This window comes from Callorhinus ursinus, unplaced genomic scaffold, assembly GCF_003265705.2.
Source record: "Callorhinus ursinus isolate GAN/ISIS: 27379988/994484 unplaced genomic scaffold, GSC_fseal_2.0 scaffold28, whole genome shotgun sequence".
Classification (NCBI taxonomy): Eukaryota; Metazoa; Chordata; class Mammalia; order Carnivora; family Otariidae; genus Callorhinus; species Callorhinus ursinus.
Window position 1 is genome coordinate 10714450 of NW_027397090.1, and position 25131 is coordinate 10739580.

At 36.1% G+C, this 25131-nt stretch overlaps 1 protein-coding gene across 6 annotated transcripts in view; it reads right to left on the reverse strand.

Annotated features, from left to right (window-relative positions):
- LOC112838619 (zinc-regulated GTPase metalloprotein activator 1C) overlaps window positions 1-25131 on the reverse strand; it is a 52795-nt gene that overhangs the window by 8827 nt on the left and 18837 nt on the right. For all 6 annotated transcript variants that reach the window (XR_003212009.2, XM_025891393.2, XM_025891392.2 and 3 more), the window contains 7 exons: window positions 19930-19989; window positions 18741-18778; window positions 13916-13962; window positions 11448-11534; window positions 9010-9054; window positions 3822-3878; window positions 43-94 (listed from right to left, as the gene is read on the reverse strand). Coding sequence is in view for 5 of the 6 variants with exons in the window: in XM_025891393.2 (XP_025747178.1) it covers window positions 43-94; window positions 3822-3878; window positions 9010-9054; window positions 11448-11534; window positions 13916-13962; window positions 18741-18778; window positions 19930-19989 (386 nt within the window). In the remaining variant the exon portion in view is untranslated. The remainder of the gene's footprint in view (window positions 1-42; window positions 95-3821; window positions 3879-9009; window positions 9055-11447; window positions 11535-13915; window positions 13963-18740; window positions 18779-19929; window positions 19990-25131) is intronic.

Below are 25131 nucleotides of genomic sequence, written 5' to 3' on the forward strand. Positions count from 1 at the left end.
TTTTTAAAACCCTTAAAAAAATTTTTTAAAGATGTTTTTTACCTGATCAAGGTGAGGCTGTGTTGTTGGCACATGCTGAAGCTTTTTCTGCAAACTAATAACAACTGATTATAAATTCAGACATCAATATACTTTCAATTTAACCTTATATGTTACTTAGAGATATGGAGCTAAGAAGGGAGTTTCCACAACTCAATCTATTACACAGTTCCAATTTTACATGCTATTTACACATTCTAATACAGAAAAGCTAGCAGACTGTTTAAAGATTTTTCCTAACAATGTGCACACATTCAACAAACAAGCAAACAGACTGGTGGTTGCCAGAGGGGAGGTGGATGGGGGAATGGGTGAAACAGGTGAAGGGGACTAAGAGGTATAAACTTCCAGTTACAAAATAAGTAAGTCATCACGGAACACTACATCAAAAACTAATGATGTACTGTATGGTGACTAACATAATACAATAAATATTTTTTAAAAATAAATAAATAAATAAGTCAAAGATGAAAAGTACAGCACAGGGAATAGAGTCAATAATACTGCAGTAATGTTGTATAGTGGCACTTGGTGACCACACTTATCGAGGTGAGCACTAAGATACAGAATTCTCAACTTAATATGTTGTACTCCTCAAAATAATACAACATTGTATGTTATACTTCAATTAAAAAATGTACATTCACATGCACACATCTACACACAATACAGAAAAAAACCCTAATCTTTAGCGACACTATTTTGTGTGGTTAAATATGTCAGCAGATTTCTCTTTAATTCCAACAGATCTATAACTGACCTAGAAAAATACACGTAAGCATTTTACTACTGCTCCAAATTTCATCAACTTGTCCCATGCTTCCTAATGTGAAAATAAGACTAGTACCTAAAGAAAGTCAGAAGGGTATATTTATTCCTTTATCAATGTATTCCCTTAAACGTATCTATTTATTAAGAAATAAGTAGTATTAAGAAATAAGCCTTCTATATAGTCAGTTGCCAGTGACTGAGAGAAAACAAAAAATCTTAAAAATGTTTTGTTTTGATATGAAAAAGAGCGAGAATATCAAAATGGCACAACCAATTATAACCTTAACTGTAGCATACATTTGGACACTGATGGGGGTAGGCTGGAAGGAGGAAAAAGACTTAAAACCTTGCAGATGTTTTGCTCTGCAGAACAGTGAGGGGTAAATTAGTAACAGGGAGTTTAGAAAAGAGAAAAGGATTGTAGGAACTGTTGGAGGGAAATGAGCCTCACAGGATGGGGTCTTAGTAGAGAAAGTGTCAAATTAAATCCTTCCCAGCTGGTTGCTCAGAAAAGGATTCTCCATTTTTGCAACTGAGCACAGTGAAAAGTTATGCACAGGCCTGAGCCACAGAGAGGGCATCACGTTAAATAGCTACTTCTTTCAGTGTCGCTAATGCATTATCACTGTTCTTAAACAAGTGTGGAATGAAATTACCTTAGAAAATGTTCGAAAAATCACACAATCTTTATGTTCGACATTTAATGTTGTTAAAAATAACTGCCAACAACTTGCATAAGAAGGAAAAAGTTTTCCTCAACCCTCTTTAAGTGCCTGGCTGGGTGTGAAAATTAGATTGACAAACACAGATTAACAGGAGAAAAGGGTACAAGTTTATTAATGTAAGTTTTTTTTTTACCAGATTTATTTATTTTAGAGAGAGAAAGAAAGAGTGTGCAGCGGGGGGGGGGGGCGGGCAGAGGGAGAGGGAACCTAACACAGGGCTCAATCTTGGGACCCTGAGATCAGGACCTGAGCAGAAACCGCAAGTCAGACACTTGACCCACTGAGACAGTCAGACGCCCCTATTAATATAAGTTTTATGTAACATAAGAGCCTTCATAAAGAAATGAAGAACCAAAGAAATGGTTAAACCTGAGCGTTTTTATGCTATGTTTGATGAAGAGTGGAAGGTTGTGGAAAGAAACAATGGGACGGAGTATGAAACAAGTGTAGTAAACTGGAGGATACTCAGAGAGGCCTGTTTCTTGATTCCTCCGTGTGTACCTTAGTCTTCAGAGATAAGGATGCTCCTTTCCTCTGGGCACTGGGAGGGTACCTCTCACACGAGGCTTTTATGACTCAACTACTTTGGAGAAAATGGGAGAAAATATTTCTAAATCACGTATCTGATGAGGGGGTAATACCTAGAATATATAAAAAAAATTCCTCCAGCTCAGCCACAAACAACAACAAACCATGGGATTAAAAAATGGACCGAGTATTTGAATAGACATTTCTCCAAAGATGATCTACAAATAGCCACTGAGCACATGAAAAGCTGGTCATGACCTCGAACCACTGGAGAAATGCAGAGCACAAACACGAGGAGCTGCCACCTCATACCCATGAGGACGGCTACTACCAAAACCAACTAGAAATACTGAGTGTTGGCGAGTCCATGGAGAAAGCAGAACCCTGTGCGCACTGCTGATGGGAAATGAAAATGGTGCAGCTGCTGGGCCGAACAGTAGGGCATGCCTCAAAATAGTAAAAAGAAGTGAAAGCAGGAATCGTGTAGCAGCATTGTTCACACAGCCAAGAGATGGAAGCAATCCAAATGTTCATTAGTGGATGAATGGACAATATGACGGAATATTATTTGGCATTAAAAGGAAAGAAATCCTGTCACAAGCTACAACATGGATGAACCTTGAGGACTAAGTGAAATAAGCCAGTTAAAATAAGACAAATGCCATACATTTTCATTGGTATAAGGTATCTAAAGAAGTCAAATTCTTTTTTTTTCAAGATTTTATTTATTTATTTGAGAGAGAAAGAGAGAGAGGGTGAGCACGAATGGTGGAGAGGGGCAAAGTGGGAGGGAGAAGCAGACTCCCCACCAAGCAGGGAGCCTGACGCAGGACTCAATCCCAGGACTCTGAGATCATGACCTAAGCTGAAGGCAGATGCTTAACCGACTGAGCCACCCAGGAGTCCCCTAAGTAGGCAAATGCTTAAAAACAGGTAATAGAATGGTGGTTGCCAGGGGCTGTGGGGAGGGGAACAGGGAGAGTCATCATTCAACAGAGTTTCAGTTCTGCAAGATGAGAAAGTTCTATAGATCTATTGCACAACAATGTGAATATACTTAATGCTACTGAACTGTAAACTTAAAAACGGTTAAGATGATTTAAAAAAAAATGAGACTGAAGAAAGATACATTCTTCTCCCTTATCAAAAAGATTCCCGGGCGCCTGGGTGGCTCAGTCGTTAAGCGTCTGCCTTCAGCTCAGGTCATGGTCTCAGGGTCCTGGGATCGAGTCCCACATCGGGCTCCCTGCTCCGCGGGAGGCCTGCTTCTCCCTCTCCCACTCCCCCTGCTTGTGTTCCTGCTCTCACTGTCTCTGTCAAATAAATAAATACAATCTTTAAAAAAAAAAAAAAAAAAAAGATTCCCTCCAGGGAAAGAACCAGGAGAGTGATCCATCACTGAGGAGAAAGGAGGAGTGTGTAGGAATACCCCAAGCTAAAGTTTTTTATGTATTTCATCCATTTTTCTCATAGAAAGAAAGTATTACACACAGTGGTTGGTGCAGAAGTATTAACGATGAATCCCTAAAGTTAACTACCATTTATACTAAAATTTCTATAGGAAAATGCACTGTGATTTCCAAACATCCAATTAATAAAACTTTCAAGAACAATATCATTAGGAATGATCTTGTACACCAAAGGAATGACAAGAAGCTTAAATCAAGGGTGCAACTGTATAAATCATTCCTGTAACTTCTACAACTGTGGAATAAGAAGTATATTACAATAAAAGTCAACAAAATACAGAAAACATACCTTACTCCAGAAAGACTGTCAAAGGCATGAAGATCTAATACATTAGCGAGATGAACTCTAAAAGGAAGAAATCCAGTGTAAACTATGGGAAATTCTGTGAAATATATTCAATTAATCAAAGAAAAAAAAATCTCTAAGACTCTTTTGCCAAAAACGTAGACATAAAGTTTAATCAATATATCATACTATTTTGGGAAACACATAAAAATGACAAGCAAAGAAGAAAAAGCTTGTTGTAAAATTTTTTAATAGAATTTCTTCATAAAATTAAAAAAACAGTGACTAGTTTAAGTTCAAGGCAGAAAATTACTTGATTATTGCTTCAATAAACTATATATATTTTTATTTATACTTTCAATTGTCTTTTCAATCCTGGGAATTTATGAGCTTGATTTCAAATACATTTTACAGACAAAAAAAAAAACCCTCAGTTATAGAACTGGAACTTTTCAAAGCAGCAGTTTATTACTCAAAAGATGAAATGTGGGACGTGAAGCGAAGGCACTGCCTCAGTACAGTACGTTCCCTTCAGGACGTCTGGATTTCATTTACTTCACTCCCCGCCTTCCCCGATATAACAGGTAGTATTTTAAGAATACAAGGAATCAAACAACTATTCTAAGACCCTAAACTACATCCAAAGAGTGGTTTATTTCCTTCAGACCAGGGTTGCATAGACTGAAACACCCCAGTTAGCACTCTACCTGAATAAACATTATTTCCATGGGAATTATTTAGAGGCAATTGTGGCTTATCAGGAAAGCAGTGTTTCAAACCAGCAGAGAATATCATATCACAGACAGCATTCATTTTGGTTTAAATACATATACAAAGACTAGTGAATGAATTCCAATGTTTACGTGAGCCTGTAAAACAGTAGAGGACAGTGATTTCTCTATAATCAAAGCTATGATGAAGGAATGTTTCAGGAAAACGACAACATAATGAATTTCAAAATTAGAATCCGGGAATTTGCCAAACATGTAAGTTCTCTTACAAGGAAAACAAAACAGTCAAATTCAAGATTTTTTAAAATATGCCAACATGTAAACCAAACCACCTCTTCTAACTTAGGAGTGACGTGCACTGCCTGCTTTGCTGATTCTCAACAGTCTGCCAAATATTCATGCCTGTGGCAACAATACTGTTTGATCAGGAGTACTTATCCCGGCACAAGGCAGACAAATTCCCATCTTACTAAAAGAGTAATACTCCAAAGTTACATGCACATAAACTATAACAACACTGGAAATTCTGGACATTCTAGATGAAAAGAATCAGGAAAATCATCAAAGAAGTAAATATTCCATAAAGAAATTTGTAAATATCATCTTACATAAGAGATCAAAGCCTTAACATTAAACACATGTCCATTTTCACCATGACAGTTGAGTAAATATTTGTACTAATATGTGACAAATGAATGAACTTCTCCCCCAAGTTTATCATCTTTACCTTAGGAAACAGCTAGTTTAAAAAGTACACCTGCCAACTGTCTGAATATCAAAACTCAGGCCAACTGTATGAATACCAAAAGTCAGTTTGGAAACATAAGTTTCTAAAGTAAACAGTTTCATTCTGACACTGTTCTTAAGAATCCATGTCACACATTTAGAAATAATTCTGCTTGATACGCAGAATCTTTTGATATTTCCAAAACACACAGGATCAACACTAGATCTGTACAGGTTAAAATCTACAGAGAATAGAGTCCCCACTGAGGCTGCCTCAATCCAGCCTCTGCCCTTGCTCCTGCGGCAGAGCTGGTAGTCCTGGGGGTGCTGAGGTGCATGCCTCTCTTTTCTGTACATGTGCGGAAGGGAATGGAATAGGATTGGGGGAGCTCTGGTCTCCCACCTGGACCAGACTGGGGCTCTCCGCTACGGGGACCATTGAGGGGTGGGGACGCACTACAGCAGTGTTGGAGGGGAGGGGGCAAAAAAAAAAAAATCTACAGTGAATAAAATAATACCAGTCTCTCACTGTATCTCACCAGATTCTCAATGGACAGTAAAACAGGAAAAGTCTAAGGTTCCAGATTAGAGTTACCATGGACCTGCCCCAAATCTAGTAACCCCACAGAAAATAAATTCCTTTACTCATCCAATTAGAAAACTAATTTCCACGGCACAAAATATACTTAATTTCCTCCTTTAGAGATAATAGCATCAGATATTTTCAAAACAGTAATACAAAAAAATAAAAATAAAAAGACTACCACCATTAATTTTTACGTGGTGGGGAGGGGAGTTCAGCGGCTACCCCGGGGTTAGTGTCTACTAGTCATCTTTCCAAAGTTCAATCAGTCTCCTAAACAGGAGCCACCAGCTAATCCCAGATCTACGAACTGTCAAACCCATCCAATGGCTAAGTCCTGAACTCTAGAACCAGATTTCTGAAGGCCTTCCCCAGTGGCACCTCAAACTTAGTGTACAAAACTCAACTAATCACCTTTTACCAAATCCCTGCTATCACTACCTCACCCGCAAGTTGCTCCCCATTCTGGTACTTCCTTCCATGGAGAACTGCACCCATATTCAATCCTCCCAGGACTCATACTGCTTTTAAAACCTTTCACGACTCCTTGCTGCCCACAGAAAAAAAATCCAAAGTATATGTCATTGCATTCAAGATCCTCTGTGGAAAGTTCTCCATCTCTTCAGTCACACCTCTTTTTCTCTCTGCCACACACCATGTGCTCTAGCTGTTCTAAAATACTCACAGGTCCCTGGAGTACAAAATCTTCCTATGCCTAAAAAGCCATTCTACTCTTGTTCATCTGAAAAAATCCTATTCATTCTTCAAGAGGTCGATAATCACATCCTCAGTCAAAATTTCCTGAATTTTCATCAAGAAGAGCTGAGTAGTTGTTCCTCTATGTTCCTGTTCTTATAGGACCCTACATAATTAATACTCCTGTTATACTGATAATATTTAATATATTGGGTTTTGTTTGTTTACTTCTGTCTCCCCCAAATGACTCATCACCTACTACAAAGGCAGAGTTTTTGCCTTATCCATTGCTTAAATCCTCAAAAAGCCAAGAAATGCCTAGCAACTAATAGAATGCCCAATAGTTTGTTGAACTGATTAACTTATTACTGAACAACTGGATTTTGGTTTTCTTCTGTTCGGTCCTCTGAAATCTGCAAGATTAAAAAGGAGTCAGGAAGAAATAAGAATGGCTCTTCTGATCTTCCACCCCTACTTCTGAAGTCTACGTGGCCCATTAGAACTTCCATTTGCTTCAAAGTCAACTTAAGTCTTACCAATAAGACAATGTTACACCTGATTCTTATTCCTCAACTTCAATACTCAAGGTAAGCCTTTTCTACATATGCTTACAGCAGTCTTATTATTGTCAGTTTTACTACTATCAGCGTTTGTCAACCACAAAATGCTTGAGGCATTAAAATTTAAAAACAAAAAAACAAACACAATAAAACAAAACTTCCATCAGTGATTTCCACCATTTTGTTAAAAACCAGATCTCTTGTTTCTAAACTGGGAAGGCTCAAGTTGCTGTGCCTCAAGGAATTGGGGGAAATATTTAATGTAAGATTCATGACCATGGTAAGAATTCTACCATGGAGGTCTGATCTTCATTGAAAAAGATCCTAATCCAACTTCAGTCCTCACAGCAAGGAAGTACTATTTCAGAAAGTCCCTAGATTCTCAGATACAATGGCAAACACAAGACACTGAAGAAACAAGGAAAAAAATTTTAAAAAAAGGAGATTTTATTCATTTGCTCATTCATCCATTTGAAGCAACTAAATTTAATCACTATATGTTTACTGTTCTATAAACATAACAGAACTGTTAGAAATGTCATAGAACCATCAAAATTGTTACACAATAATCTCTTCAAGATAAAACCTTTACACGGCACGTAAAGGTTTAAAATGAAAACATAAAGAAAAATTAAGCAAAGTAAATCCAGGAGCCTGTAAAAACTGATCTGAGATGTTTGTAAATATGAACCAAATAAATGCTATTACAACGGAACCATAGCTATTGATGGATATGGTTTCTAAAATCTTATTTCAGCTTTCTGTGGTCGTCTGTGTATCACTTTGTAATGAAGAGAAAATTTAGGGAGAAAGAAAATGGTAAAATGCAAGAGAAAGAAGACTAATAACTGAGGAATGGCTCTGGTATGAGTTAGGCGATCAAAGGTTTTCTACACTGGAATCTGAAATGCAGGGAGCACATTCGGCGTTTACTTGCGGAAGACTTACGCTAAGGGCATCCTTCTGCCACCTCCGCCCGCAGATGAGTGGCTTTTGAGAATGCACACCAACTTAATTCCCCAGCTGTCCGCACGCACACAAGCAGCTGTCCCCGCTCATGCCTACTGCCCAGGGCAGTCTGTCAGCACCTCTAACCTCTGCTGCGCAGATGAGCCTCTGAGCAAAGTCCGCTGCTGCACTTCCAAGGAAAGAATCTCTGAATTAAGAACTGCGTTGGCACTGGACTGCCAGCCCTGAGACCCACAGCTGCTGGCTGCATGTTGCTGGGTCTCTCAGCTGCTGAACCATTCATTCTTGCTAAAAAATGAGCTTAACGATATATCCCTGTAAGAATTTTCTGAAATCATAATAGCATTCATTGGAAAACAGAATTCAATCCAAAGAAATACAATTCACAGATGTTTCAAGAATACGTCTATTTTAGAAAGTACTGTACATCTGTATGAACAGAATAAAAAGACAGAAGAACCTACAGGAAATGGACATAAAGATAAACTTAAAGATAAAGCTTCCTCTATTTTTACATGACAGATTATTTGCAGCTATACAAAAAACTTAGAAGTTTTTAGAAAATATTAGAATGCCATTTAAGTACCTCAAGCTAAGATGATTCCTAATAACATACTTTTAGGGATTTCTATACTAGTTACTTTTCTGAGTGGATGAAAAGTCCTATGTTTTCTTCCTCATGAAACAAAAGCACAGCCACCCAGCCTTACCATGGCTCTGTAGTCTTGCTACAACAAGAAGCAAACTATTAACCAAATATGCCAAACTAATTTATAAAGAACATTCAAAACATTTTGGGGCCCCATTTTTTAAAAAGGCACATGTATCTTTGTTATAAAAGAATCAGGCATATTTATCAATTACTTAATAATTATTATTAACTAAAATTATTTACTGTCAATATTAGTAACGGCTTTTAAAAGTACCTTGATCTTTGTGTTTCTAAAATTTTTCCCAGTCCATTTATGGATCTGAAATAAACATAAAAATAAAGAAGAAAGGGTAAAAAGGTAAATGTTAAACTTTTTAAAGATCATAAAGCATATTATTTCTAAAACAGGAAATAAGCATATACAAATATATCTGGAGAAAAAAACCAGAAAAACAAAACTTACATTTTTTTATAGCTTATTATTTTTTTTCTAATCATAAATCAGGTATATTCCACTTAGGTATTAAAACATGACAGGCAAAAATCTACTGCACAACTGACTAACTGGGGGATACTTTGTGAATTATAAAGAGACCCTTCACGTTAGAAAAAATGATTCATAGCCAGTAATTCTAATGTTCTCAAAGTGAGTAGATAAATCAAGATTTTTACTGATACTCAATTTTCCACAAGCACACATCGTGGAAATGCCTATACACAGGCTAGAAATAAAAACCTAAAAAGTTGTGAGTGGCTTTGACCCAGCCCGTCCTCGTTTTCACAGTAACAGGAAGTCAGGTATCCAGGTTCTTCCACAAAATAACCTCTTCGTTCCCTAACTAGAATCTCTACCCGTTCTGCCAGTCCTTCCCTTTCTGATATTACTGAGATAATGAAACAGGACTCCCTCACCAAAAATACTTGTTAAATTCTTTTCAACATACCAAACACCTCATCTATTTATCTTTATACCATCAATTCCATTGCCTTCAGTGTTACTTGCTGAATGTATGTGCCTTTTGTTCAAGCTTATTCTCATGGGTAAGGTTTCCCATCTACAATGATTCTAAGGCAAGTCTCTCTACCATTTCACAAAGTTCTTAATCTTTTCTACTTGAATATACTGTATAACCTGATGGCCACTTCCTCTCAGATATGTTCACCTTCTTCCAACTCCCCAAATCTAATGCCCAGTTGCAAGGCTGATGTACAATGGAGGGTCAAAATCCAAAGGGTCTGTAATTTATCAAAGCACTGTGTCCAAATTCTTTCCTGGTATTGCTGTACAGAGCAGGCTGGCAAACAAAATTTAGGAGACCAGAGTCAAAAGGGGCAAGAGAAGGAATCTCCATTCACTGCTTTCATCTTTCTAGATTTTTCCAAAAATATCAACCATTTTTCTATTTCCTTCATTTTTACTCATTGTGGCTTGAAATTACTATGTAAACCAGGAAAAAAAGTTACACTCTATTAATGATAATAGTAGCTAACAGAGCACTTACTATGTGTCAGGCACTGTGCATAGTTTACCAACAATGTCTCATGAACACTTAAACCAAACTTAATGAAGTAGGTATTCTTTCCTGTTTTAGAGATGAGAATTAAAAAGAACACAGCAAGAAACAGACCAAGGAGTAGAACCCAACCAACCAGATTCTAAAGTCCATCCTCTTAAACACTATGCAGCACTACCTGCACTACACATGGAGATATTATTACAGTTTTTTATAGTAAAGACTCAAAGGATATTAACATTAAAATAATGTGCAGAAAATGTGCAGAAAAATATGGATTTCTTTCCTCTTCAATTATTCATCACTGCAACCAATCTTCTCATGAGCCTTGCCTTTATTGATTCAATTTATAACATACTATATGAACTGGTACTGACAGAATCAAAATCTGATGCCAGCAGATTATACCCATTAAAGATGACTAATAATAAAAACTATTGGATGTCTCTTTGTAGATGGCATTTATTAACTGCCTTAAAAAATAATTCAAAGTCCCTGAACTCTAATCTCATTTGAAAAGTCCAAATGACTGTGGATCATTTAGCATATATTTGAGTACCATTCATACTGTCCTATGCTGACCAACCCTGGCCATGGACACTGAAGACATTAAAGCAAGCTGGGAGACAGGCACGTTTAGTTGACAGTCAAGGAAGACAAAGTCAGTGAGGGTTCAGGGCAAGGAGACCACCTGAGACAGGGGAGATTTCACAGAGAGCGAGGGAGAAAAGGAAGTGACGGGACAACTCTACAGAATGGATGAAATCGCTTAAAAAAAAAAAGGAAGCAAAGAAAAACAGAGACAATGAAGGAATTCAAGGACTGGCAGAGTGAGTGAGAACATGCAGAGTAAAGAAAGGATACGGCAAGACACATCCATGGGAAAGTAAATCGTCCTGAGTAAAGTGAGAGAACTTCCTGCAGGCCAAGAGTCAAAGAGAGACAGGAAAAGGAGGCTGGAGCCAGAAGACCCTGAGTATCAGTCTATGAATTCTAACTGCATTCTCTAAAAAATGGGGAATGACTTTATATATTTATTTTTACATAACAGTCAATTAGGCATCAACAATAAATGACTCCAGAATGGTACTTGAAGTAGGTCAACCTTGAACCTTAAGTTTCTACAGGGTAATACAGGAAAAATCTTTTACATAGTACACTTTGGATTTGTAGGTAGTTAACACTTAAAACTTCATACCTAATGGCTGTTCTTAATTTGCTTAAATCCTCTTCTGAAACCAAGTCTGTTTTATTAATGATGATGATATCTGCCAAAGCAACTTGCCTAAATTAGCAAAGAAAGAACAGATGTCAAAAGAGAAATGTTAAGAAATTAAAAATAGAAACATCTCCTTCAGATCAAATAGCATTAAGAACTATATAGTACTCTGTATGGTAATTGATTTTACTCCTATTTATCATTCTTCAAACAGTAAGAATAAACTGCATCCATTACTATATAAATTCAGATTTCATATGTATTCATTCAAAAAATATTTACTAAGTGCTCTCACTTGCTACTCTCAAACTACAAAGATAAACCCCCAAAAGTTTACAATCAAGGATCATTTTCAACTCAAAATTTTCTTTGTAAAGAAATGCATAAAATTCAGATATTAAATATGGTAAAAATATGGACAGTCTACTGACTAAAATATTCCATGTTATCACATGGAATTTTCAAAGAAATAAAACAAATTAACATTAACACTAAACAGTTTTTTTTTTAAAACCACACTTCAGAAGATACATCAGGATCCTGAACAAATATCTTCTTCATCACTATAAATGTTTTTCTCTGTAAAAGAGATACACAGACATTCAAGTTAAAGAATGTTATTCTGTCCCATTGACAGAATGCTAGATAACAAAATAGCTTACTATAAATAGAAGTTCTATTTTCTTTTTTTTTTAAGGATTTTATTTATTTATTTGAGAGAGAGAGAATGAGAGATAGAGAGCACGAGAGGGAAGAGGGTCAGAGGGAGAAGCAGACTCCCCGCTGAGCAGGGAGCCCGATGTGGGACTCGATCCCAGAACTCCAGGATCATGACCTGAGCCAAAGGCAGTCGCTTAACCAATTGAGCCACCCAGGTACCCGAAGTTCTATTTTCTATTAATAGGAGTAGTAGAGCTGAGGATTCTTTAAATTTTCCTCAATTCTTCAGGAAATTTTAATCACTAGGCTATTTATTCCTAATTCCAGTTTTATGCTACCTGAAGATATAGCCAATTAGGTCAAATGACATGGCCAAATTCTCAAAAATAAATTAACTTTAATTTATTGAAAAAGCAAGTTTCAACAGTATGTACATCATAATCCCATTTCTGTTTAAGTAAGTGTTCTATGAATAAAGATTAAATGTGGATGGGGCACCTGGGTGGCTCAGTTGATTAAGCGACTGCCTTCAGCTCGGGTCATGAGCCCCCAAGCCCCGCATCGGGCTCCCTGCTCGGCGGGAAGCCTGCTTCTCCCTCTCCCACTCCCCCTGCTTGTGTTCCCTCTCTCGCTGTGTCTCTCTCTGTCAAATAAATAAATAAATAAAATCTTAAAAAAAAAAAAAGATTTAATGTGGACACCTCAAAATATAAAGTCACTATCTTTAAATTGGAGGCCTTTTACATTTAACTTTATTTATTTAAGATTTATTTATCTGAGAGAGAGAGAGAGTGAGTGGGGGAAAGGGCAGAGGGACAGGGTGAGAGAGAGAAGCAGACTCCCTCCTGAGCGAGGAGCCTGACACGGGGCTGGATCTCACAGCCAGAGAACATGACCTGAGCCGAAATCAAGTCACTTAACCAAACGAGCCACCCAGGTGCCCCATCTTTATTGTGGCTTTTATGACACTTCACTTATTTTCTAATTTGGCTTCTTTATATTTTCTATAATAAATATATTTTTAATAAGGAAAACAATTATAAAAATGTTTAAGTTCAGTCTAATCTGAATCATACCTATATACCCAATGCAGTGTTCAGGCAGGATTACAGCACCACAGAGCACTATAGTCCAAAATGAGAGGGAGCCAACTGCTTGTTTGTAGTCTATTATTTATGTCTGGATCACACTTAGCAAATCACAGGGAGACTCCCCCTTAACCCCAGCAGCAGACCTAGCAACCATGGTATATCCCAAAGCCTTTTTCCCCCATCAGCAAGAATATGCTTAGGGTAGGCAAACTGATTTAAATATTTGTAAGTCTAAAGACAGCCCAATTAGGAACATAAAGGTATTTAAGCAAAAAAATGTTCTAAATGCCAATTAAAACTATTTCTGTATTTATTTTGTTCTGAGTAACAGTGAATACGTGAATCAAATGAATTACTGTTGAAGAAGGCAGTAAGTGAACCAACTCTTTTCTTTATAACCCTCTTGAATCCCAATGACATCATAAAAGAACAAAAACCCAGTTTTAAATGTTCACTGCTCCCAAGCACCTTTCAAAGAACTGCTGTGCCCAACACTCATTTTATGCTACATATAAAAGTTTTAAATAAAATTTTAGTTATCAGACCATTATAAGTAGCAGTAATTCAATTACAGGGGATAAAGACAACAAATTTTCCTTGACTATGTTTTTATATTTCTCACTTTGGTTTTGGTTTTCGTAATAATTGTCTCTTTTCAATTAGCCAGTAATCAATATATACTTTAAATATGAATACCTAGAAGCTTCATTGATAAGGCCATCCGGTTTTTCTTCTTCCAAATGCTAAACAAAAACAAAGTTTGAAAAAAGTTACTGTGGGAAAACACAAACACTAATGTCAACACAAAGAATTTTACTTTGGAGACTCCTTTCTTGCTTCTAATATACATTTCAACAAGTTCTATTACTGAACACACAAATGCAGAACTAATTTTTCTAACTGAAAGCATTTTATTCCCCATTTGTAATTGTTTTCCTACAGTGACTCTATTGGGGGTGTTTGGGGGAGGGGGCAGGACTTAAATACTGTCCCCCTGACACCTCCTTTTCCTTAAAAGGAAAACCCTCCAGATTTAAATAATGTCAATAAAAACAAAGAGCATTACAGTTCAAATTATAGGCCTTTTCCTTTTTCACAAAACTGTTTTTGTTCTAAATATTCATTATTACTTATATATAAAAGAGATAACGACCAAAATAGACTTTCTTAAATCTAATACACTTCCATCCATTCCGGTCCCAGACCCCACTTCCCACCCCAGCATCACACACAATATGGACTCAGTGCTGAGCCCTTTCTATTCCTGAAACAAGCTGTGGGAAGGCCACAGCCCCAATTCTAGCCTAAAAGCAGCTGACCATTTAGAGAAACAGACACCTGAGTGACCTGGCCCCTCAGTGCAACTGTTTACTTTGCTGACCTCTCCAGAGTCAAGCTAGCTCCAAAAAAATATTGTGACACTGACATAGGGGCCCACAAGGTAGCTGTCATCTCTCTGGAAGTGGTTATTATTTTTCCATAATTCTATTTAAATCCCTAAAGGCATCAATGCCAAAAGGTTCGTCTCTGCAAAACATTCCACCTTCATTACTTTAACCTTTAATAGACGCTCCGTCACAAGAAAAAGCTGCCTACTGAGGTTAGAGGCAATTTGATTATATTGATATTTTTTGTATTTGAAATCAAACTTCACAAATTCTTAAATCATTTTACATACATTATCTCATTTAGCCTTTCTAAGAATTAGAAGAAATGGCTATTCTCATTTTATAAAGGAAGAAACTAAATTTAATACTGTCACTGTCACAGGATACTCTTTTATAGGGTTATTTTTCAAAAATTGAAAACATGTGCTATAGAAGTAAAATGATAATTTTAAAAACTTATGAATGAAAGCTTTTTATGTCACATAAAATCAATCTTCGATACAGATGTTACATAAATATTAACAATCACGTAAGACTATACTCATAGAGAGTACCTAAAAGTTACATTCAAAATTACTATATTATTATTATTAGTGTATCAAAAACTGTTCCTTGCCAAAAGACAAAGTTTACTATTTTTCCTAATTATTCTTGGCCTGAGGCTACTGCAAACCCTATTATTACGTCCTGTAGAGAATAAGGCTGTTACCATCCTGGAAATAGTACCTGGCACCAGGCTCAAAAAATATTTATTGAATGAATTCTAGTTAACACCCCTATTTGTTGACAAAGATAAGTAGATGTTGTTATTTGAAATATTCTATAGAATGTGCAGCAACAAATCCCCTTCTATTCAGCAGTATACCTATCTAATAAAGATGTATTTTTAGCAAGGTACCTGTTTCTGAAAGATCCTGGAATATTCCAGGATTTGAAAATTTGAAATATTTTTCAAAATATTGTATTGTTGACCTTTTGGAAGCTTTATTTACACATGAATTTGGGGCTATGTGGCTGTGAGTTGGTGGGGTATAAAAAAAGATATGGCAGGAAAATTAGATATTTTATTTTTGAATTTCCATACCTTTCCATAAATGGAACAGTAGTTTTACAAAGTAACCCATGTTTTTAACACATTTACTTCTCCAGAAGATTAGAAATCTACACTCAAAGCTAAGTGGGAAAAACCAACATTTTACTACCTTCAGGCAATCAAGAAGTACCAAATATAAAAACATGTTAAAATCCCCAAAATAAAAACAGGCCAATATGTACAATTCTATTATGGATAAGGCATGTAATAATCACATAAAATTACAGAAAAAGATAAAAGCCCTGTTCTATGCATTTTTGAAGGCCATATAAACATAAAGAAATAATAAATGCACACTAACATTTATTTTCTCTGGGTATCAGCCCAATATTTATTTTCCTTATGCAACTTCCTTCCTCCCCAAGTCAAACTTTGCAAAAAGTCTAAAACCAGTGTCTTTTATTCAAAGGGACATTCTCCAATATTGGTTACTCTGTCGGATAAATTCCATTTATAAAGTTAAAAAAAATGGAAATTTTGATATTCTATGCTACCTGCACAGGCAAGGAAGGAAAACATCTGCAAATTTTTTTTCAAAAATTTTAGAGTGTGTGTGTGTGTGTGTGTGTGTGTGTGTGTGTGTGTGTGAATGTATACATATGCCCAAAGGATTCCTCACCTCTGCTGAGAGACTATGGCTTTTGCTTATATATTAAAAAAGACAAAAATGGTTTTGGTACTAATTAACCCGACACTTCCCAAAAGTCAAGGTTCAACCTCCAACTCAGCACACAGTAAGAAAGAAAGAAACCCTTTGAAATAACACCACTGTAGACCCGACTTCAATAAGGGCTAGCGGGTGTCCTCTTCTGCAGAAACAGAAACAAGCCGGACCAAAAAGAAGAGAGCAAGATAGGGGAAAACACTGGTGTTGACCAAAATGGAAGAAATCTAGTGTCAAAGATGTCAGACAACATTTAAAAAAAGCAGCAGCTCTCTCCTCTCAACGGACTGGTTATAGATCTGATGCTATTTCAGCTCTTAGAAAACGATTATTGCATAATGTCAGTCTATTTATTTTTCCAGTCTTTTCCAAGCCAAACTGTTTTCTGACTGAATTGTTTCAACAGCTAGCGCAATATAACAGAAGAGCCAAAAAGAAACCTCTCACTTGACCTTTCCTGTGTAACTTCATCCATTGATTCTATTGCATTAAATGCTGTCACATTTGTAGAACTGAAAAGAACAATGTTGGTAGCCTGGGTGTCAAGTCCTGAGAATAGAGAGCTGTCATTTGAAGTTGTCCAATTCTTTGCCCGTGATTAAAAAATGAATATTTCAGATCAATGGGTGACAATCCCATTAGAGTGATAGCCCATGATATCAATTACCACTTCAGTTTCAATTTGGCTCCCTGGCCACAGGGTACCATTTCTCAGCTTTACTTGTGATGGGCTGGCTCTTTGAAGCATGACACCCTTAAATTGCTGCCCATTATCCAAGTGTCATTACTTGTACTGCCTCAGAATTCTCTGAATCACAAGCAGCTACTGGGGTCAAGCTTTGCAACCAGAGAAATTGGACAAGTGAGCAAATTCTTTATACAAAGGAAAAGTTATTTATCTGGCATCTGACTTAAAAAATCTAAAGTTTCCATTATCCTGACAGTATGTCAGTTTTGTGTAGGTATATTGATTTAATAATTTAAGAGGTTTTATCAAGGTGGCAGGAGGTTAAACGTTTACTGTGTTTGCATTATTCAGAATGTTGCTTTGTTTATTTGGCCTCAATTACACTGATAATAGATTCTATTTAACTCCTCTGCAAATCTAAATATACATATAAAATTATTCCTGTAATCATAAATACATGAAGAGTTTAACTCTGGGTATGATACCTTAAGTCTATCAAGAAGACAAATAAAATATCTTAACTGCTATCTCTTCTGTAGGTATCCCAAATTTGGTATTAAATGCATGTAAGAGATGAATTCAGACATGCCTATAATAAACATCCAGAATGAAGAATTTTATTTATTTTGCTTCCTCCATAAATATTTTGTTAGAAATATCATGATTTCAGAAGAGTCGGAATTTTTCTGAGTAAAATTGTAATATCCGTAATCTTTCTTTGATTCTTAAGATGACTAATAAATTTGGACTCAAAATCTACAGAGAAATTATTTTCCAAATATCTCAAATTAGGCAGCTCTATTCCTGAGGGAGACAAAGGGCCAGTGAAGGGATAGTGGTAACCACTTAACAAGCATGCTCCACCAACTGAACTAGCCAGGTGTCCCGGAAGGAACACTTTCAAATTAACAAATCAGATATATGTCGAGTAGAATACAAAATGGACGTGCATTTTTATTTAAACTTCTAAGAAATGATTACTTAGGGGGCTATCCACATCCCAGAGTGGGACCAGGAGATGGAGGATAATTTCATTCTCTTTTCCCTTTAGTAGTATTTCACTTGGAAAGTTGAAAAATATTGTTTTATTTTATGCAACAACATGTTTTTAAAAATCTTACTAAGTGCATTTTATGAATTGAAGTCCATTTAAATGTATTTGAAGAACTTGGTAGTTATGAAAACATTCACAGGAGGATACCTTTTAAAGGAGAGTTTCTCCTCACTGCACCTATGTATAAACCCTGATTTCTTCAAAGTAAGGTAAAGCAATTATTTTTTAATGCAATTATTTCCAGTTTGTGTCTGGTAGCAGTTTAACAAGAGAAAAAAGTTCTCATATGCTTTCTCAAGCTCAATTTCTTCTATCAAATAGAAAAACTCATCAACAATGGGGTTGAGTCCCAGTAAGGAGTTACACATACACAAACTTTATCCTGTAATATCATCATTACAAAGTATTACACTTCCAACTTCTATCATATCAAGCCAGAGTAACAGAAAATACTTAATTTTAAAACACAATAATTAAAAGACACACAAATTTCATCTATTGTTCACAATAGTTAAAAAAAAAACTTTTTGTTAAAATATTCAAACAAAACTGTAGGAAAAAAATAATATAATCAATCCCCATAAACCCAGCTTTTAACAAATAATTAGCAACTCACAGCAATCTTTCAACTTACTTTTAGTCCATATTTTGAATCCACAACAGTTATGATACCTACAAAGGAATATATCTTTTAATCACCTCTATGCTTGAGAATGAAAATCACAGCTAACCTATATCAGTTCATAAATGTTACTCAATAAAATATTGGTTTTTCTCTTGCCAAAGCTGCAATTTAATTCAATTCCATGAACAAGTAGGCACATTTCAAATGTGTACTGAGTGCCTAGTACCATTTTAAGGCATTAGGGAGGTTATAAAATAATTTTTTAAATCAAATAAACAAAGAAGTAAATAAGAAAATAAGATATTTCTGGCCTTTAAAAAGCTTTAAATCCAAAACATGATGAGACAAATTCCATAATATAAACTGGAATGTGATAAATTACACAAGACAGGTTATTTCCAGTTTATATATTCACATTATCAAAATCAAGACTTCTCTTAACATTTAAATTACTGCTTAACAAATCTAAGATGCCTTAAGATATCTTATTCCTAATAATTTGCACCAAATCTAACTCATACAAGTATTTTCCATAACATGTACCTAAGTTTCCAAATGGTCAATTAGTTTGGCAATCTCTGAATTTTATGCCAAATAATTTTTTCAAATGGTAACAGCAGAATGAGTCTGATGATGCCTAGGGAATTCAACCAGCTCCATGCTGCATATACTAGAGCCAAATGACTGGGCACAGTCTTAAATTTCACTCCTGAGTCTGTGGAAGACCTGGTTTAAAGAAAGGTAAAGGGTGGGCGGGGCATAGTTACTTCATTCAGAAAGTTTCTATATGTCCTACACGAAGTCTATGAATACAATTGCCCAAAAGTGTTAAGGCAAAAAAAGTAAGGGGTGGGGGTTTTGCTTAATTCTTATCTTCAGAGGAAAATGAAAGCAGAAATATGATCCTCATACTGTATATTTTAAATAAAATAAAAAACTCTCTAACATAGTAAGTACATAAACAGAGGATATAAGAAACTGACATAGCACTTTAAAAGGAAAACCTTAGTGGAAGCACTAAATTGAGAGCTGACATTAAGATCTGACATCTAGTTCTACCACTCTCTGGGGCTTTGGAATCTTACTTCATCATCAAACTAAACAAGTTTAAAAAGATTAAAATTATAATGTGAGCAGAAAAAAAACTTAACCATAACATTTTACTTGAAAACAAAAGAATATTTGCTTTTTAACTTACCATCAAGATAAATATCAACCCCTAATTCAGCATCAACCCAAAACATAGAAGCTACAGCACCTGAAAAATATGTAAAATATTCATCAAATAAAAATATTTATTCAAACTGAGAAACACTATTCTACCCAGGCTGTTTTAATGTGTCCTAAAAGAATTAGCAGGCGAACACATATACAAATTATGTATGGCTTTCCAAACTTCTTTATGGGAACTACAACAACAGAATCTTTTACTATTTATACTCATTTCTTCCCCTCTCCCTTTTCTGTCCCCCCCGAACAAAAAAAAGAAAGAAAGAAAAACAGATCAGCTCTTATCACATACAAACCCAACACCAAGCTTCTATCAATGTCATAGTAATCTGCCAATAGATACTACCAAATAATTTGGGCACTACGGATATGTGCACACGGGACTTTTTATGTTTTCTCTTCCAAATTTAATAATCATACAGTTCACAAATAATGAATTCTCTCTCTAAAGGGAAGCAAAACACAACATAGATAATTCAGAAGCCACTTGACCGAAAAAGAGAAAAACTTGTAAGTTTTATAGAAGGAAAAGAACAGAAGGCAAAATTATACACTCTATAAGAGCATTACTAGTAAAACCTTATACTATTTGTTTAATATTGATATAAAATTTGGATCTGAGGAAAAAGAACTTCTAAGTAAGAAATTAAAACTTGTTTTTGACACTGGTTCAGTAGCAAAGCACACGCCCTGATCAGTTTGCCATTACACAAGAAAAAGAAAACTGGCAGTAAAAAAAGTATTTGATTTTTCAAAGCATCACAGGTCCAGTTAGTGACAGGGCTGTCCAAAAGAATGAGTACTGGGGAAAAACAAGGATAACTGAACTCATACCCGTGTCTGAAGCTGTCCACCTACCCTGAGGAGATGTGGTCCCCCAAGCATCACTGTGTCAAGAGCGAAATACCTGTCAGCTGTCTACAGTGATTACTCATGCAAGATAATAGCAAGGGCCACAAGATCTAATGGTTTCCTGATACCTATTGATTTTTTCCCCAAAACTTAATAGTTTTCCAATTTGACTGAAATAGGATTTGTGAGTAACAGGGGCGAATCAATGCCTGTTCTTTTCAAGGAAATTACTTTACCATGACAATTATTTAGCTTAGAACTGGAGAGTGTCAGTCTCCTAAACGGGAAACAACTGAATTGCCAATAAGAATTTTCTTCACTTACTTGGCTAACATCATGATTTTAATTAATGAGGGAGAAAAAAGTAAATCTACTGTGAGTATCATTACCCCAAACAATAAGTCATAAAAAAAAGTCTTAATTTTTTTCACTCAGTAAAATTCCACATTGTTCATAAACCTTTTTTTTTAATTTATGGATTACTATTCAGATAGCTTATAAGTCCTATACAGTTAACATTCGTGTAGTATTAAGTTGAATTGCAAGAGTGTATTAGAGCTTTTTTTTCTAAGTCTGATGTGTATCTTTGATAATACTTACCAGGCTACTTAAGAAAACTATTTAAAATTTAGATGAAGGTGTTTAGCAAGAGGAGTAAGATGAGAGAATAAGTTAATCAGTAGTTCCAAACACAGGGTGTTTTTTCTCCCCAGGGAATATTTGGCAATGCCTGAAGATATTTTTAATTGTCTCAACTAGGGGAATGCTACTGGCATTTAGTAGGTAGAAGCCAGGGATGCTGTTAAATATCCCACAAGGCAAAAAACAATAAAACAAAACAAAACAAAAAAAAACAAAAACATCCCACAATCCACAAGACAATCCCCTACAAAAAAGAGCTATCCAACCCAAAATATCAGTTGTGCCAAGGTTAAGAAACCCCGACCTAGATTATAGAATCTCCTTTATTCAAAACCGATTACAACAAACATTTAAAATAAATAAAATTTTACAAGCCAAGTTTTATTAGCAGCAACCCAATATACAACCTCCTGCCACAAATTTTGAAGAGTGATACTCTAAATAAGAAACAGAAAGTCCTATGTGACTTCTGAAAATTCTTATTGCTACCCTGACTAATAAGTGGTTGTGGGGAAAAAGTTTACAAAATCCAAATACTTATCAGAAACAGCTTTCAAAATGGCAAGAAGGGGAACTGAGCAAAGAATAAGTAATATAGGGAAAAGTCAACCAAGGGTAAAAGTTTCTAACCATTTCTACATTTTTGGAGGAGGGGGTCACTTTATAGGGCTCAGAGCAAAATGAACTAAAAGGTCTGAAGCTCAAGGTTGTACCTGCACAAGGTATTAATATATTTTCATGAGTGGCTGGAGGAAATTCAGGAGGGGAACACTGGGTACTTTAAGAGAACAGAACCTAGGAGTCATATTGCCCATCTGGCTCTCTCAGTCACCCCTTTTCCTTTGCTTCCCCTTCCCTGCTCTCAGCAAGACCCAGCATTCAAATTGAGGTCCAGGAGAAAAACAAGTTTAGGCAGGATGCGTAAAATATTAAAAATAACACACCAACACCATATGTAAATAGACTTATGTTCTCTACATCAACCTCCAGCATGCTGAAAAAACAATGCACATATGTTTTTTCAAAGAAATGGAACAAATAATCCTAAAATTTGTATGGAACCAGAAAAGACCTTGAATAGCCAGAGGAATGTTGAAAAAGAAAAGCAAAGCTGGCGGCATCACAATTCCAGACTTCAAGCTCTATTACAAAGCTGTCATCATCAAGACAGTATGGTACTGGCACAAAAACAGACACATAGATCAATGGAACAGAATAGAGAGCCCAGAAATGGACCCTCAACTCTATGGTCAACTCATCTTCGACAAAGCAGGAAAGAATGTCCAGTGGAAAAAAGACAGTCTCTTCAACAAATGGTGTTGGGAAAATTGGACAGTCACATATAGAAGAATGAAACTGGACCATTTCCTTACACTGCACACAACAAGAGACCCAAAATGGATCAAAGACCTAAAAGTGAGACAGGAATCCATCAAAATCCTTGAGGAGAACACAAGCAGCAACCTCTTCGACCTCAGCTGCAGCAACTTCTTCCTAGAAACATCACCAAAGGCAAGGCAAGCAAGGGCAAAAATGAACTATTGGGGACTTCATCAAGATAAAAAGCTTTTGCACAGCAAAGGAAAGACAAAAACCAAAAGATAACCAACAGAATGGGAGAAGATATTTGCAAATATCTTATCAGATAAAGGACTAGTATCCAAAATTTTACCAAACTCAACACCCAAAGAACAACTAATTCAATCAAGAAATGGACAGAAGACATGAACACACATTTCTGCAAAGACGACATCCAAAAGGCCAACAGACACATGAAAAAGTGCTCAACATCGCTCGGCATCAGGGAAATCCAAATCAAAACCTCAATGAGATATTACCTCACACCAGTCAGAATGGCTAAAATTAACAAGTCAGGAAACGACAGATGTTGGCGGGGATGTGGAGAAAGGGGAACCCTCCTATGCTGTTGGTGGGAAGGCAAGCTGGTGCAGCCACTCTGGAAAACAGTATGGAGGTTCCTCAAAAGTTGAAAATAGAGCTACCCTACAACCCAGCAATTGCACTACTGGGTATTTACCCCAAAGATACAAATGTAGGGATCCGAAGGGGCACGTGCACCCCAATGTTTATAGCAGCAATATCCACAATGGCCAAACTATGGCAGAGCCCAGATGTCCGTCAACAGATGAATGGATAAAGAAGATGTGGTATATATACACAATGGAATATTATGCAGCCATCAAAAAATGAAGTCTTGCCATTTGCAATGACATGGTTAGAACTAGAGGGTAAATGAAATAAGTAAGTGAAATAAGTCAATCAGAGAAAGACAATTATCATATAATCTGACAGATATGAGGAATTTGAGAAATAAGACTGAGGATCATAGGGGAAGGGAGGGAAAAATGAAACAAGATGAAACCAGAGAGGGAGACAAACCATAAGAGACTCAATCTCAGGAAACAAACTGAGGGTTGCTGGAGTGGTTGGGGGTGGGAGGGATGGGGTGGCTGGGTGATGGACACTGGGGAGGGTATGTGCTATGGTAGCACTGTGAATTGTGTAAGACTGATGAATCACACACCTGTACCCCTGAAACAAATAATACATTATACATTAAATGAATAAATAAACAGGAAAAAAACAATGCACATATATTACAGCTTAGAAGAAACAAAAAAGAAGATAAAAGGAAAAAAACTGAAGAAATGAACAAGGTATATAAATGACAAAGAACCCATTTTGTTAGGAAACATAACCCAAGAAGCCAAAGAAAATTCTCAAAGGCCTATTCATGATAAGGAACTTAGAAACAACAAAATCAATTAAAAACAAACTCTAAAAGGCAAGATAAAGCAGAGTAACACGATACGGTAGTTTGTGCTAAAGAAATAAACATACAACCAATAAACCTATCATTACTTAACGAATTCTTTTAAAACATCATGGAACAGAACAGATACTGGTGGAAACAGAATTACTGACAGAAAGGAACATGTAAGATGACTGAAGTAAATGCAGAAGCAAAAGACAAAACAATTAGAAGATAAAACATATGGAGAACATAAGAAAATTCAATGTAAGGAAAATTGGTGTCATCAAGTGGAGGACCCAATAACGGGACAAAAATATCTTCATGGTAATAAGGTAAATGCTCCTAAATGAAGAAATAAACCTAGAGATTACAGATTATACTGTAATCCAAGGAAAAATGATTATGAATGACACGTAGATGTACCCTGGTTACATTACTGACCTTCAAAAATAAAGGAAAAAATTGTCAGGCATTTTGGATGAGAAAGCAAGTCACTTTCAAGGAGGCAGAAAAAAATTAGACTTTTCTACACTAACATTCATTGCCCCAATATAATAAAATAATGACCACAAAGCTCTAATCAAAGTGTTCCCTAAGGATATTACCTCCTGCCAAGTTGTTTTTCAACAATGAAAACACCAGGTAGACAGACTCAAAACATTACAGGAAACAACAGCATTAAAACTCAAAAAATATATCGCTCACAAATCCTGACGGAAAAAAAAGGAAATCCAGGCAATCAAAAAATACTAAGAGATCAAGAAGCAATATTTGTTAAGTTCTGAGGGAAGGAAATCATGATCTGGAAATTTTATACCCAAATAATCCTTCAGGTATAAAAACAAAAGACAAGCACTCTCAAGCAAGTATGCAAGAACTCAAGGAAGGAGGCGCGTCTGG